The following is an 11,960-nucleotide window of genomic DNA, read 5'->3' on the forward strand; positions in this document are numbered from 1 at the left end:
AATGAAACGAATCCTGCGAATAAATTGGATCCCAAGCCAATCAACTCTTTTCACATGGGCCCAAATTAATTAATTCTCCAATCACAAAATTCCACGTGGCAATCATCTTTTCTCCATCCCAAAAAGTCTCACAAAATATGAGAGTACAAAATATGACCAGTAAACACAACTATGTAAATGTAATCAAAAGACAGCGACATCCCAACTCAGTCCATATCCCATATTTAATCATATTTATTACTAATCAATCAATTAATTAATTATTCAGTCAATAATCTCCATTTATTTATATAATAAATCATACGGTTACGTTCAAACCTCATCATTGAGAATTGAGATACTCCATATCACATCAATTTTCTCCCTTTTTATTATAATCTTCTTCACCAGCCGCTAATCTTTACCATATATATTCAATCCTACACTATTTCTTTATAACTTGTACTCTTATTTTTTGTTTATCCAACTTCCTCCATTTTTATTTTATTTTTATTTTTCTAAAACCTAAAACATGGATGACCATGATGAAGTTGAGGTGCCCCATTATTTTCTTTGTCCAATTTCCCTACAAATTATGAAAGACCCCGTCACGACCGCCACCGGTATCACCTACGACCGCTCTAGCATCGAGCGGTGGTTAAAGGAGGCAGTCGTGAATGAGCCCGTTTGTCCCGTCACTAAACAACCACTTCCTAGTCAACATTTAACACCTAACCACACCTTACGACGTCTCATCCAAGGTTGGTGCGTAGCCAATGCTAACCGTGGTGTTGAACGTATCCCTACTCCTAAACCCGTCCTTTGCCGTGCCCACGTATTGAAGATTTTACGCGGTCTTAGCGTGCCTCGCTTGCAGTCTGCCTCACTCGATCAACTCCTATCGTTGATCTCGACTACTTCGGAAGATGAACATGCCAAGGATGATGATAGGAAACTCATGGCGGAGTGTGGGGTCGTTAAAGCAATGGCTTCGTTGATTATCACTTGTTATAAGGATAACAAGACTACGTTTCTTAACGAAGCCTTGAGAATTCTTACAGCGGTTTGGGTACCGGCTAATGTGTCCTCTGAGGTGAGGACTATTGTGTCGGACAACATTGACCTAGTCGATGCTATCACGTGGGTCCTCTTCGACAAAAATGTCCAAAGGAGGACCCACGCGGTCAATTTGATCAATGAGGTGGTCAAGGTTGCGGGCTCCAGCCTAGTCGAGAGGCTGAAGCCCGAGTTTTTCAAAGGAGTTGTGGGTATATTATTGGATCGTCAAAACAATGATGATAACAATAATAATAAGAATATCAATGTAGGCCAAATGAAAGCGGCCCTCCGGGTGTTACTCGAGGTGTGTCAACATGGGAGGAATAGGCACAGAATCATTGAAGCCAACACCATTTTCCACCTTATTGAGATCGAGTTAGAGTTGGGCCTGGCCCAATCCGAGAAGAATAAGAAAATGAGCGAGCTTATATTTTGTCTATTAGCCCAACTGTGCTCCTGCGCTGACGGGCGAGCCCAATTCCTAGCCCACTCCGGAGGGATGGCTGTGGTGTCGAAGAGGATCTTGCGGGTGTCAGCCGTGGTGGATGACCGGGCGGTGCACGTATTCGGGTTAATAGCAAAGTTCTCAGCCACCAAGGAAGTGCTGCATGAGATGCTAAAGGTTGGTGCAGTTTCAAAGCTATGCATGGTGTTGCAAGCAGATTGTGCAAAATATTTGAAGGATAAAGTGAGGGAAATGTTAAGGATGCATGCGTCTGCTTGGAACAACTCACCTTGTATTCAAGTTTACCTTTTAACAAGGTATCCTATGTTACAATTTTGATAATATACATGATACATATTGATATGTAGTCCGATCTACATTTTTTTTAGTATATACAACTCTATCAATTATGGTAGAAGTAAATTTAGGTTTAGCAAAGAATTAAGTGGAAGTTAAATGTGGTATTTTCTTTTACAAATTGTAATTAATATATAGAGTATAAAATACCTATATGGTTTATTTGAGCAATATATATTATATACCGACTTACATTTGTTAAGATTTCCATATCATTAGCATTGTTCCATTATATATATGAATATATCATATTCATGTTCCATTAGAGTTGTTATATTATATACTATTGATATATAATTGATAATGTACTCTTAGTATCTCATTGCGATGATAAATTAGTTAGATAGGTGAAAAAAATCTGGCCCGAAATAAAAAATGATGAAAATTCGAAACAATTTTGATAGGATTTGGGTCTTATTATGTGTAGAATCGGACTCTAATTTCGGCTTCATTGTCATTCCTAATAAGGTATATCATAACTAGAAGAAAAATTATATTTTGATACCGTTACCAATACAATGATCCTAAAAGAATTTTAATTACTTTGAATAATCTCACAAAATGTGGCTCAGAAAACCAGATATTAATTTCAATTATGCATTCTAAGTTTCACAAAGTGCATGCTTACTTCCATGCATTTGAATCCATCACGAAATATGGATTTGAGGGATAATTAATAATGTTTGACAAAGTTACAGTTGACATTTTCAGGCTAATGCTTAGTAGATATAAATGGGTGAGAAAGATGGATAGATTTGAATATTTGATCATGTAAACATGTCATACGCACGTTTTCAGTCTTTGCAAACAAGGATGTCTGATTGGTTGTTACTACTTGGAGGATATCATGAGAGAATAGATGATTGTGCTGACTAGTTTGGCTATGCTTTAATTTGTAGACCAAATTTATATGGCTGATAATGAAGGAGATTGTCTAGAATCAAAATTGTCATTCAACTATAGTAAATACTCTGATACATAATCATGATATGCCCGGCCCGTTTGCAATATAATTGCTCTTTTTATTCTAGACCAACTCTTTGAATATCAATCGAGGAGTGAATACATATGAGGTAGTGACATGTGGTATCTCCTAATATTGAAAAAGTATTTGATAATTGATATAGTACCATTATCTCTTATTCTCGTATATGTTACCCATATCATGCTCCCCTTATCCGATATATAAATTACTTAGCTTCCTTCGTATTTCTTTTATTGCTCCGTAATAATGACTTTTACACTACTCACCTAACTTTTTTTGACCATTTTTTGTGGTTTATCCGTAATGAAAAACATAATCATGTGGGATCAAATTCGTCTCCAAATCTACTTGTTAAATATCAACTTTTTATAATTTTTACAAAAGTAGAATTAAAGATATTAATAGCCAAAGTAATATAATGACAAGCGTGAAACCCTTCATGGTGCAAAAGACAAAAAAAAAAAAAAAAAAAAAAAAAGGATAAACTTGTATAAAGTAGTGTCCACATATTCTATTAAATTAAATAATCCACAATGAGGTAGGTATTGATTTGGTGTTCTATTGTACTCCCTCCATTTTTAAATACTTGCTCAATTTTTCTTGGGCACGTATGCCAATCAAATCTTTGATCAATTATTTAATTTGTAATAAGTATAAATTTTAGCAATTGAAAATTAATAATGTATTCATTGAGACAATTCCAACAAGTACCCGCAAGACTATATTTTTTCTTATGTATAAATCACAAACATTAGTCAAAATAGGATAAATAAAGAGTGCAAAACGTAGAAATGGAGCAAGCATTTAAAAACGGAGGCAGTAAAAAGTAGCCTTCTCCATTTTTTAAGTTGACATATTTAAATTTTAGCATTAATTACACACTTTTTTAGCCTGTCTTTTGTGTTTTGCTGATTTTTGTGTAATGAATACTTATATATACGAGGTCTTATAATTTTCAAACATTAATTTTTTCAATTGTGACACATCGTTATTTAAAAGATCAATGAATGTATTTAAACATTGGCAAACATAACCAAAGAAACATATCAGTTAGAAATAAACGTATGAAATAAATATATGTACTCTGTATTTATTGTAAGATCTTGTAATTGGACGTATGTGAAATAAGTGCATTCTTTATCATGTTAGAAAGACAAACCAAATAATTGATATTTTTAAAAGAAAAAGGCAAATACTAACCTAGGATATTGAACATCACATCATACATGTAAATATGTAATGATAATACTCATATCATACTCCAAGTAATTCCCCCTTCCCCCATGGGCAGCAAATAAAAACCATGGATTTAGAATAAAGAGTAGAGTGAAACTTTTTGACTTTGCTTCTTGCTCACAAGTAAGTTATTCAACTTCCATTAGTTCGGTTACTTTTCAATAATTAATTAAGACTAGCTACTTTATGTAAATAATTATAGATTTAACAGGAAAAATATTGATCACATGTTCTATGTAATATATGTAATTGTCTAAAACACATGTTTTATTATCGTCAAATCCAGTGACCATAGAATAGCGTACGTAGCAACCCACTATTTCTTGTGGTGGTAACACATGCAATTCCATTCTCAAATTAATTTCATTTAATATGTAAAAAAAACTAATCCGACCAAAGATCTAGTCTAGCTAAAACTCAATTGAAACTCGTTATTTAGAAACACATAAAAAGTTATTTAAAAACACTCGTCAAACTCACAAGTTAAGCTAATCCAACATTCACATCAATTCGATCTACTTAACATAATGTAAATATATTGTTAACACAATCACGTTTCGTGCCAAACCCAAAAAGATAATTTATCGGGCATTTTTGGTCAAAACTCGAAAACATTGTCCGGTGGATGGAATGGCTAAATGGGACATAAGTACATAACATTGAATAGGTAAAGAGTGCAAGTGTTGACGAAAGTGGAGAGAGGTGGTTCAAGTCTTCTGCTTGTTTAACTGCAAGTGGTTAGTTAGCCACTTACCTTGGAAAGAAACGGTCCAGTCTAAACTTTTTTTGCGGCCGCCATTAGTCAAATTTATAAGCCGGGCCCAGGCCCACTTATATTGGCCCCGGCCCCCAAGTCTATTCTTATTTATTTCCATAGCCGAAATAATTAAGTCCAGTTTACGTAAACATGTCTTTTCAGTTTTCACCCTCCACTAAAACGTTTTCTATTCAATTTACTATTCCCTAATTAATATGGTGGGTTTTAAACTAATTAATTCTACCTTTAGTATAGGAACTTTTATTTTCCTAGTAACGGAGTAGTTAATTTGCTTTTTTTGTAATCACAGGAACATTTTTAATTAAAAGTTGTGTGCATGTGTTTGATGTGTATATATAAATCAACAAAATTGTATGTAGGTCATTATAGTATTAAAGTGGTGTAGAATTCAGGTACTCTTTGTACGTACAAGTAGGAAAATCTTACAATTGCTACATCGTGCTCGACTATTGTGCTTGATGCAATGAAATGTGAAGAGGTAATAATGTGACATATTCTAGTAGGGGAAAAAAAAAAAGGGGGGGGGGGGGATCGTCTCTGAATAACATTGAGCAACAATGTCTTGCAAGAAATTAGAGATCAGATTCGTTAGAACAAGCTAGCTTAGCTAGGAATTACTATATTGTTTTATTATGTACGGAGCCATGCATGCATGCTAAATAAGCTACAAAAATATCTCTGTTATAAGTACTAACTAAAATAAGGGATTAGTCCGTATTATTTTTGCCTTAATCTAAGATGGTGTAAAGATTAATAAGCCCATGATCCGATGATATATAGCTGGAAAATGACATGGCAAAAGCTGTATTTACATTTCTTATACTTGGTGTTTTGTATTTGTCAACTATTCAGGAAGGTGCTAGATTGTACTGTTAAAGTTTGACTTCTTTAATAAATTGGACAATCCTTGCCTAAAAAAATGAATTGGATAATATGAAAATGGATTTATAAAGAATCACTCACTAATAAATCTTGAAAGTAAATAATTTGTGTATATATATTCGATCTAAATCTAAACTATTAATATAGCTAAAGAACTCGGAATTTTAAGCACTCAAGATCGCAAAGTTAAACCACCAAGACTTTACATCCTAACTTCACCAATAAATATCAAGGTCGCCATTTAATCACAACTAAATAAAACACTATAATACGATAGGGCATCTATAATATAATTCTATATGTATAAAGAAAATTTGTGATACGCACCATAGTGACCATACGTAAATACAAAGTATATATACTTCGTATAATAATGTCCACTTGATGGGAATAATACGGAAGGAAATAGCCTGGAAAACAGGTAAATTAGGTTTGGCTACCCCTTTCCCTCCTTCAAGAAATTAGATAGCAAGTAGCAACTTGATCATGATATACTATCCCTTCAACATACATACTGTATTAAATATGTTCAATATAATAAAGTTGACGTCCATAATATTTTTAAAGCATCATATCACCTCTCATTTTCCCCAGCAATATTATACCAAGTATTGTTCTAGATAAAATAGAAAAAAAAAATTAACAGAATAACAAAAGTAAACAAGACTTAGATCAGAGTATAATATATCAGATCATTTTTTATACATTAAATTGTGAAAGTACTACCAAAATTAGCACCACATCTTTGTGAACTTGCGTGCATTTCTTGATCTTTCTTCCATAATAATAATAATAATGTACATAGATGTATACAACTTTTCGTCCTTCTGCATTTTGATGTCGTATTAGCTAGTTGTACAAATTAGACTCAGTATAATAATAGACATAGTGAGTAATGTTCACAAACATCGAAAACTATATATATACTACTCCATATTTTTATGTGTTTTCTCACCAATAATAATATCAATGACTAAAAACAATTTTAATTTGTGTTGTGTAGTGAACTTAAATTAATTAATCGATGATTTCACAAAATTTTAGAATCTCACATTGAAATCAATCGTTGACTAAGATCGATCTAATCAATTAGTTGGATATGAAGAAATCAAATGAGGAGGGATGCAAGGAGAATTCTTCCAAACCCTAGAATGCAACCTTAACATTTCTTTAGCCCTCTCTTTAGTCTTTGAACTACAATCCACCTGTATGACCAAGCACAACTTCGCCACCACCCCTACCTCCATCATCTCCCCAACCACCTTCGCCGTTCCCACGTACCTTGATATCGTCGACAATATCCTTATTGCCCGATCACTCGCCACGTGGGACACCCGTAATATCTTCTTAGACACTACCGCTAACCCTGCACCATGCCCTACCAGATCCGCCCTTCCCTCCGCACATCCACATAACTGATCCAACACCACCAACGCCAACTCCGAGATTCGTCGATCCAACATCCCATCCAAAAGCAGCTCCACCAACACATGGACCGCCCCAGACCCGACCGCCTTGACTCGATTTCTCCCCCAAGGGTTTAACTCAACAAACAACTTCAACGCATTTTTTGTAGCCTCTTTCGAAACCTTATCTCTTAAAACCCTAACAATAAGCGCAAACATCTCATGCTCAACACTACCCAACCGAGTAGGATCCGCTACACTATAAACCATCTTCATCACCTTAATCGCATTTTCTCTCTCATTATTAGACGACGATTCACTACTTAACAACCCAACTAAAGAATCAATAAACAAATCAGCAAAATTATCATTTCTCAAGATCACGCTCTTAAACTCTTGATCGTAGCTGTCCATTTGTGCTAGAATAAACAGCGCTTCTTCCTTTTCTTTCCTTGTTGCATCCTTTTCTATTAACACATCTGCAACATACTGGAGACCTCCACAAGTAACTATAATATTCTTGCATCTGGACGAATAATAATGAGTCGTGGCTGGAACAATGAAGGACCGAATTCTCTGCAAGCAGGTGTACCTCATCTGTTGGGGTGACTTACTTGCATCGGAGATTAACTTGCTCATGTTAGACTGTGTTATAGTAGGGGGTTGTGTCGGAGTAGGGATACGCTCTACGCCGTAAGATGCGTGAAGAGTGCACCATGATTGAATCAGACGGCGGAGAGTATGGTTAGGGGTGATGATGCAGCTAACATCATCATCTAGGGGTTGTTTGGTAACAGGACAAATTGTTTTGTTACAAGAAAAAAGCCATTTTTCAATAAAATCTCTATCAAAAGTAATACCAGTTGATATTGTAACTGGATCTCTCATTAATTGAAGCGAAATTGGGCATAGAAAATGTGATGGGATCTCAATATTCACCTCCATCTTTATTTATTTTTGGACTATATACTATATTATATATATATATTGAAATAATAATACGGATGAAGTAAAACTTTATTTGGTGTTGGAGAAAAAGAGGTTAAAATGATGAGCTTATATATATGTGATGAAATGGTAGGAGAGAGAATTTAATATGAATGAAAGAAATCAGGCCATGTTTACAACTTGTAATTACAGAAATCAGATGCAAAGTCAAACACGTTATTTTTCAAACCGGGAGAATTGAAAGGAATTTATTAGTTTTTTTTTTTTTGGTTAAGTAGACGACTTTTTATTGGTTGTGCCTTGGGAGGAGAAAAGCTAAAATTTGACCTATTGACAGCTCAATAAATAATAATTAAATAAATATTTTTATTTTTAAAAAAATAAAAATAAAAATAAATAAGAAATTAAAAAACACTTGTGTATAAATATAATGTAATTAATAATAGATTAATGAAAAAAGTAGAAGTTAATATAGGGAGGAAAGAGTGGCCACATCTCTTGAAAAAGGGAAAAATGGCTCAACGGTCGGTGTAAGTTAGAAGAAAGAAGAAAGAGGCTCCTTTATTTTGACTTTTTTTAAAAGTCCAAGGACTAGCTCTCATAAGTCACGTTCATTGGTTCTACAAGGTTTCATTTCATCTACTCTAAATTGGATTCTAAATTATTATATGGTCTGATTTTCCTTAAAAACTATTGCATGAACTAGCTCCCATCAACTTCTTTTTTTAATGTATCTAGAAATTAAGGATATAATAATTCATCTCTAGGAAAAAGAAATAATAATTCATTCAATAAATAATTTCAGCTGTTTTTTTTTATAAAAATAAAATAAAATATTGATTTAATAAAAGTTTGAAAGTTTTTTTCTTTTTTATTTTTTTAATGGAATAAGGAGGGGTGGTGATTTCATTAAATAATACTAGTCATTCGGCACTTACAATCATCCCTTATTAAGAGATCTAAATTCGCAATACAAGTATTTAACACCTCTCTAAACTATTGGCATCGCTTCTGAACTGCTCCTGAATAAATTTAGATGTCTTTGCATTGTTTTTGACGGAGCTCTATTGATGTAAAGTCGCGAAAGTGATAAAACTTGATTGGTCATTAAGATCGGCAAATTTGTAAAACGAATCTTCTAAATTTGCACCCCTAAACCAACAGACTCGCAATTCCACAAATTTACAAGACGAATCTTTCAAATCTGTATTCCTGCACACACGAAAAACAAACAATAATACTAAAAATCCCACCATTAGGAAACCAACTAAACCCTACATGGAGGGACTGACTACAATCACCATACTATTAGTGATCTTTATTGGCTAAAAACATTAAATTGAAGAAGAATTTGTGGCTTACCATCGATAAAATCAATGGGAGCCTCTAAGTTTTATTATGGTGGCTAGGTTTGAAAAGAGAGGGAACAGAGAATTTTTTTAGGGTTTTTTTAAGTTTGAAAGTTTTCTTGTAATAATAAGTGTAGAGTTTTTTTTTTTTTTTTTTTTTTTTTTTAACACAACCAATTTTATGCATAACATTAGCATGCATGATAGTACATATACGAGTAATTCTTACATGTATAGTACATAGTAACTTTTACATATCCCTCAAAGTGACTACTCTTTCGGCCTTTTTTATTTATTCAAAGCAATAATCAAATTATATCATATACTAATATCCTTCTTCCGTTTTTTTTAGTTGACACCGTTTGACTTTTACACTATTCACAAACTATACTTTGACTAGTTTTTGTGATTTATAGCTACGATAAAACATAGCCAAGTGGGATCTTGTTTGAATCGTCTCAATGTATATTTTATTAGGAAAATTAGTGTAAAAGGACCATTTAAGTGGTTGATTTTGTTTAAAAGGACCTTTTAAGTGAAAAGTTGTGAAACAGGACCTTTTATAAGTTGTATTATGTTGTGAGGGAGTACTAGGCTGGGTTTTTTGGGTGGTCAACAGCGGAACTCCAGCGTTGACTCTCACGTGGGGGGTCACGTGACTTCTAAAAAAAAGCTCATACGTTATTTTTCCCCTTTTCCCTCCTTTTCGAACTACCCCTTTTATTTTCCCCCTTTCATACTTTCTAAAAAAAACATGTGGGCTTTTTTTTAAAAGTCACGTGACTACCACAGTCCCACGTGAGAGTCAACGTCGGAGCTCCGCTGTAAACCACCCGGAAAACTCAACCTAATTCCCCCTCACAACATAATACAACTTAAAAGGTCCTTTTTCACAAATTTTCACTTAAAAGGTCCTTTTAAACAAAATCGACCACTTAAAAGTCCTTTTACACAAATTTTCCATTTTATTAATATCCACTTTTTATAATTTACAATATTGAGAATTAGAGATATTAATCGTTAAAATAGTGCGGTTGCAAGCGTGATAATAGAATGGTGCCAACTAAATAAAAACGGAGGTAATAGCTTACTAGCTTATATAAGTACTTTTTTACAATCCTAAATGGCTAATTAGCTACATCATGTCATTCTATCGCGACATACTATAAAAAAATATTACTCGTATATTATTTGCTACTTAATATAAAAAAATTAGTTAGGTGTATAAGAAGGGTTAAAGGTCTGAACTGCACCGTATCTTTGCGCAACAAATAGGAAGCCATGGTTGCCTGGTATCTACCCATGAGACTATGATGATGCTCATATATTTATCATAAATTCATAATAGCTTTCGGATTATATAGCCCTTCAGCAGCTTGAGTAATTCAATTATTGATTCAATTCTTTGAGCACATGGGACTTACATTAAAAACTTGTGATTTACCTGGTCTAAAATGGTTGAATTGATCACACCAATATACTAAGTCTATCACAAAAGGGATTCAAGTAGCTTCTTTAAACTTGGTATTAGCACAATAATATTGATTCTCCCATGTGAATTATGAAACTGTCATTTTCAATCAATTGACTTGGCCGGCCATCGTTACTTCTTCTTGCTAAATTAAACGAACTGTATATTAGTCGTCATATTACCTAGCTATCATCTATCAAATACCAGTAGGTAATCTGGAGGATCACAGTATTAACCTAGTTTAACGTGTATACATGATATGATTTTCAACTTGGTGCAAATCAAGTTAGTTGTAACGAAGATTTCATTGGGATAGGCACGCATATTTATGTAATAATATGTAATATAAATACAATACCACTATACAAATACGAGATACAAGTGACCTGTTAAATGTTGAGTTGGTCCATCATTTAAACATTATCATCATCTGCCATTTTCCACCTTCCTCCTGTGATTGCTATTAATTCCATCTCCTTCTTTTTTTTTATTTCATTTTCAGAATAAATTAAATAAGTTTTGAATATTTTTGTTAGCAAATGTTGGATCATTTAATAAATTATATAACTACATTGACTCTCCTACCCAATCAATAGCAAGTTGGCAGACTGACAGTTTGTGGAATTATATTTGTTGCTCTGACCTAATCCCCCAGAACTTTGATGATACTTAACCATCCTTCAATCAATCTTTTTTATCTAAATAATGAATAAAAGAAAAAATTATTATTGTTTTTTAAAGGATAAAAAAATGAAAGAGCGGCAAGCCGGCAAGGGTTAGCAACAGCCTAATACAGTAGTTCACTTTTAAATTTCAACAGATGATGTACAGCCCATACAATTCTACAAAACAAATCTACTTCTTTGTTCTATATATTTTTTTCTTGTTCGATCAAGTCTGATAAAAAAGCGACATACTATCTAAACTTATTCCGATCCATTTAAACTTGTATAATCTAAACTGCTTGTTGAAATTTCATTATTTTTATTATCATAACATCATTCCATTACGTTTGAATTGTTTGTTTATCCTTCTCAAGGGTTCTTTTGAATGTATTAGTTGGAA

The 11,960-nt window shown here is 33.5% G+C and overlaps 2 protein-coding genes across 2 annotated transcripts; one reads left to right on the top strand and one right to left on the bottom strand.

Moving 5' to 3' along the window:
* LOC110688166 (E3 ubiquitin-protein ligase PUB24-like) lies at nt 1-2,026 on the top strand. Its single transcript, XM_021864874.1, has one exon. The coding sequence runs from the start codon at nt 512-514 to the stop codon at nt 1,820-1,822; it is 1,311 nt and encodes a 436-aa protein (XP_021720566.1). The 5' UTR covers nt 1-511; the 3' UTR covers nt 1,823-2,026.
* Nucleotides 2,027-6,378: 4,352 nt separating this feature from the next.
* LOC110688167 (E3 ubiquitin-protein ligase PUB23-like) lies at nt 6,379-8,854 on the bottom strand. Its single transcript, XM_021864875.1, has one exon. The coding sequence runs from the start codon at nt 8,070-8,072 to the stop codon at nt 6,807-6,809; it is 1,266 nt and encodes a 421-aa protein (XP_021720567.1). The 5' UTR covers nt 8,073-8,854; the 3' UTR covers nt 6,379-6,806.
* Nucleotides 8,855-11,960: the final 3,106 nt, after the last annotated feature.

This window comes from Chenopodium quinoa, unplaced genomic scaffold (assembly GCF_001683475.1).
Source record: "Chenopodium quinoa cultivar QQ74 unplaced genomic scaffold, ASM168347v1, whole genome shotgun sequence".
Taxonomy (NCBI): Eukaryota; Viridiplantae; Streptophyta; class Magnoliopsida; order Caryophyllales; family Amaranthaceae; genus Chenopodium; species Chenopodium quinoa.

Excerpts from the sequence above, each read along its gene's own strand:
- LOC110688166 (XM_021864874.1), top strand. The coding sequence starts at position 512 with ATGGATGACCATGATGAAGTTGAGGTGCCCCATTATTTTCTTTGTCCA.
- LOC110688167 (XM_021864875.1), bottom strand. The coding sequence starts at position 8,072 with ATGGAGGTGAATATTGAGATCCCATCACATTTTCTATGCCCAATTTCG.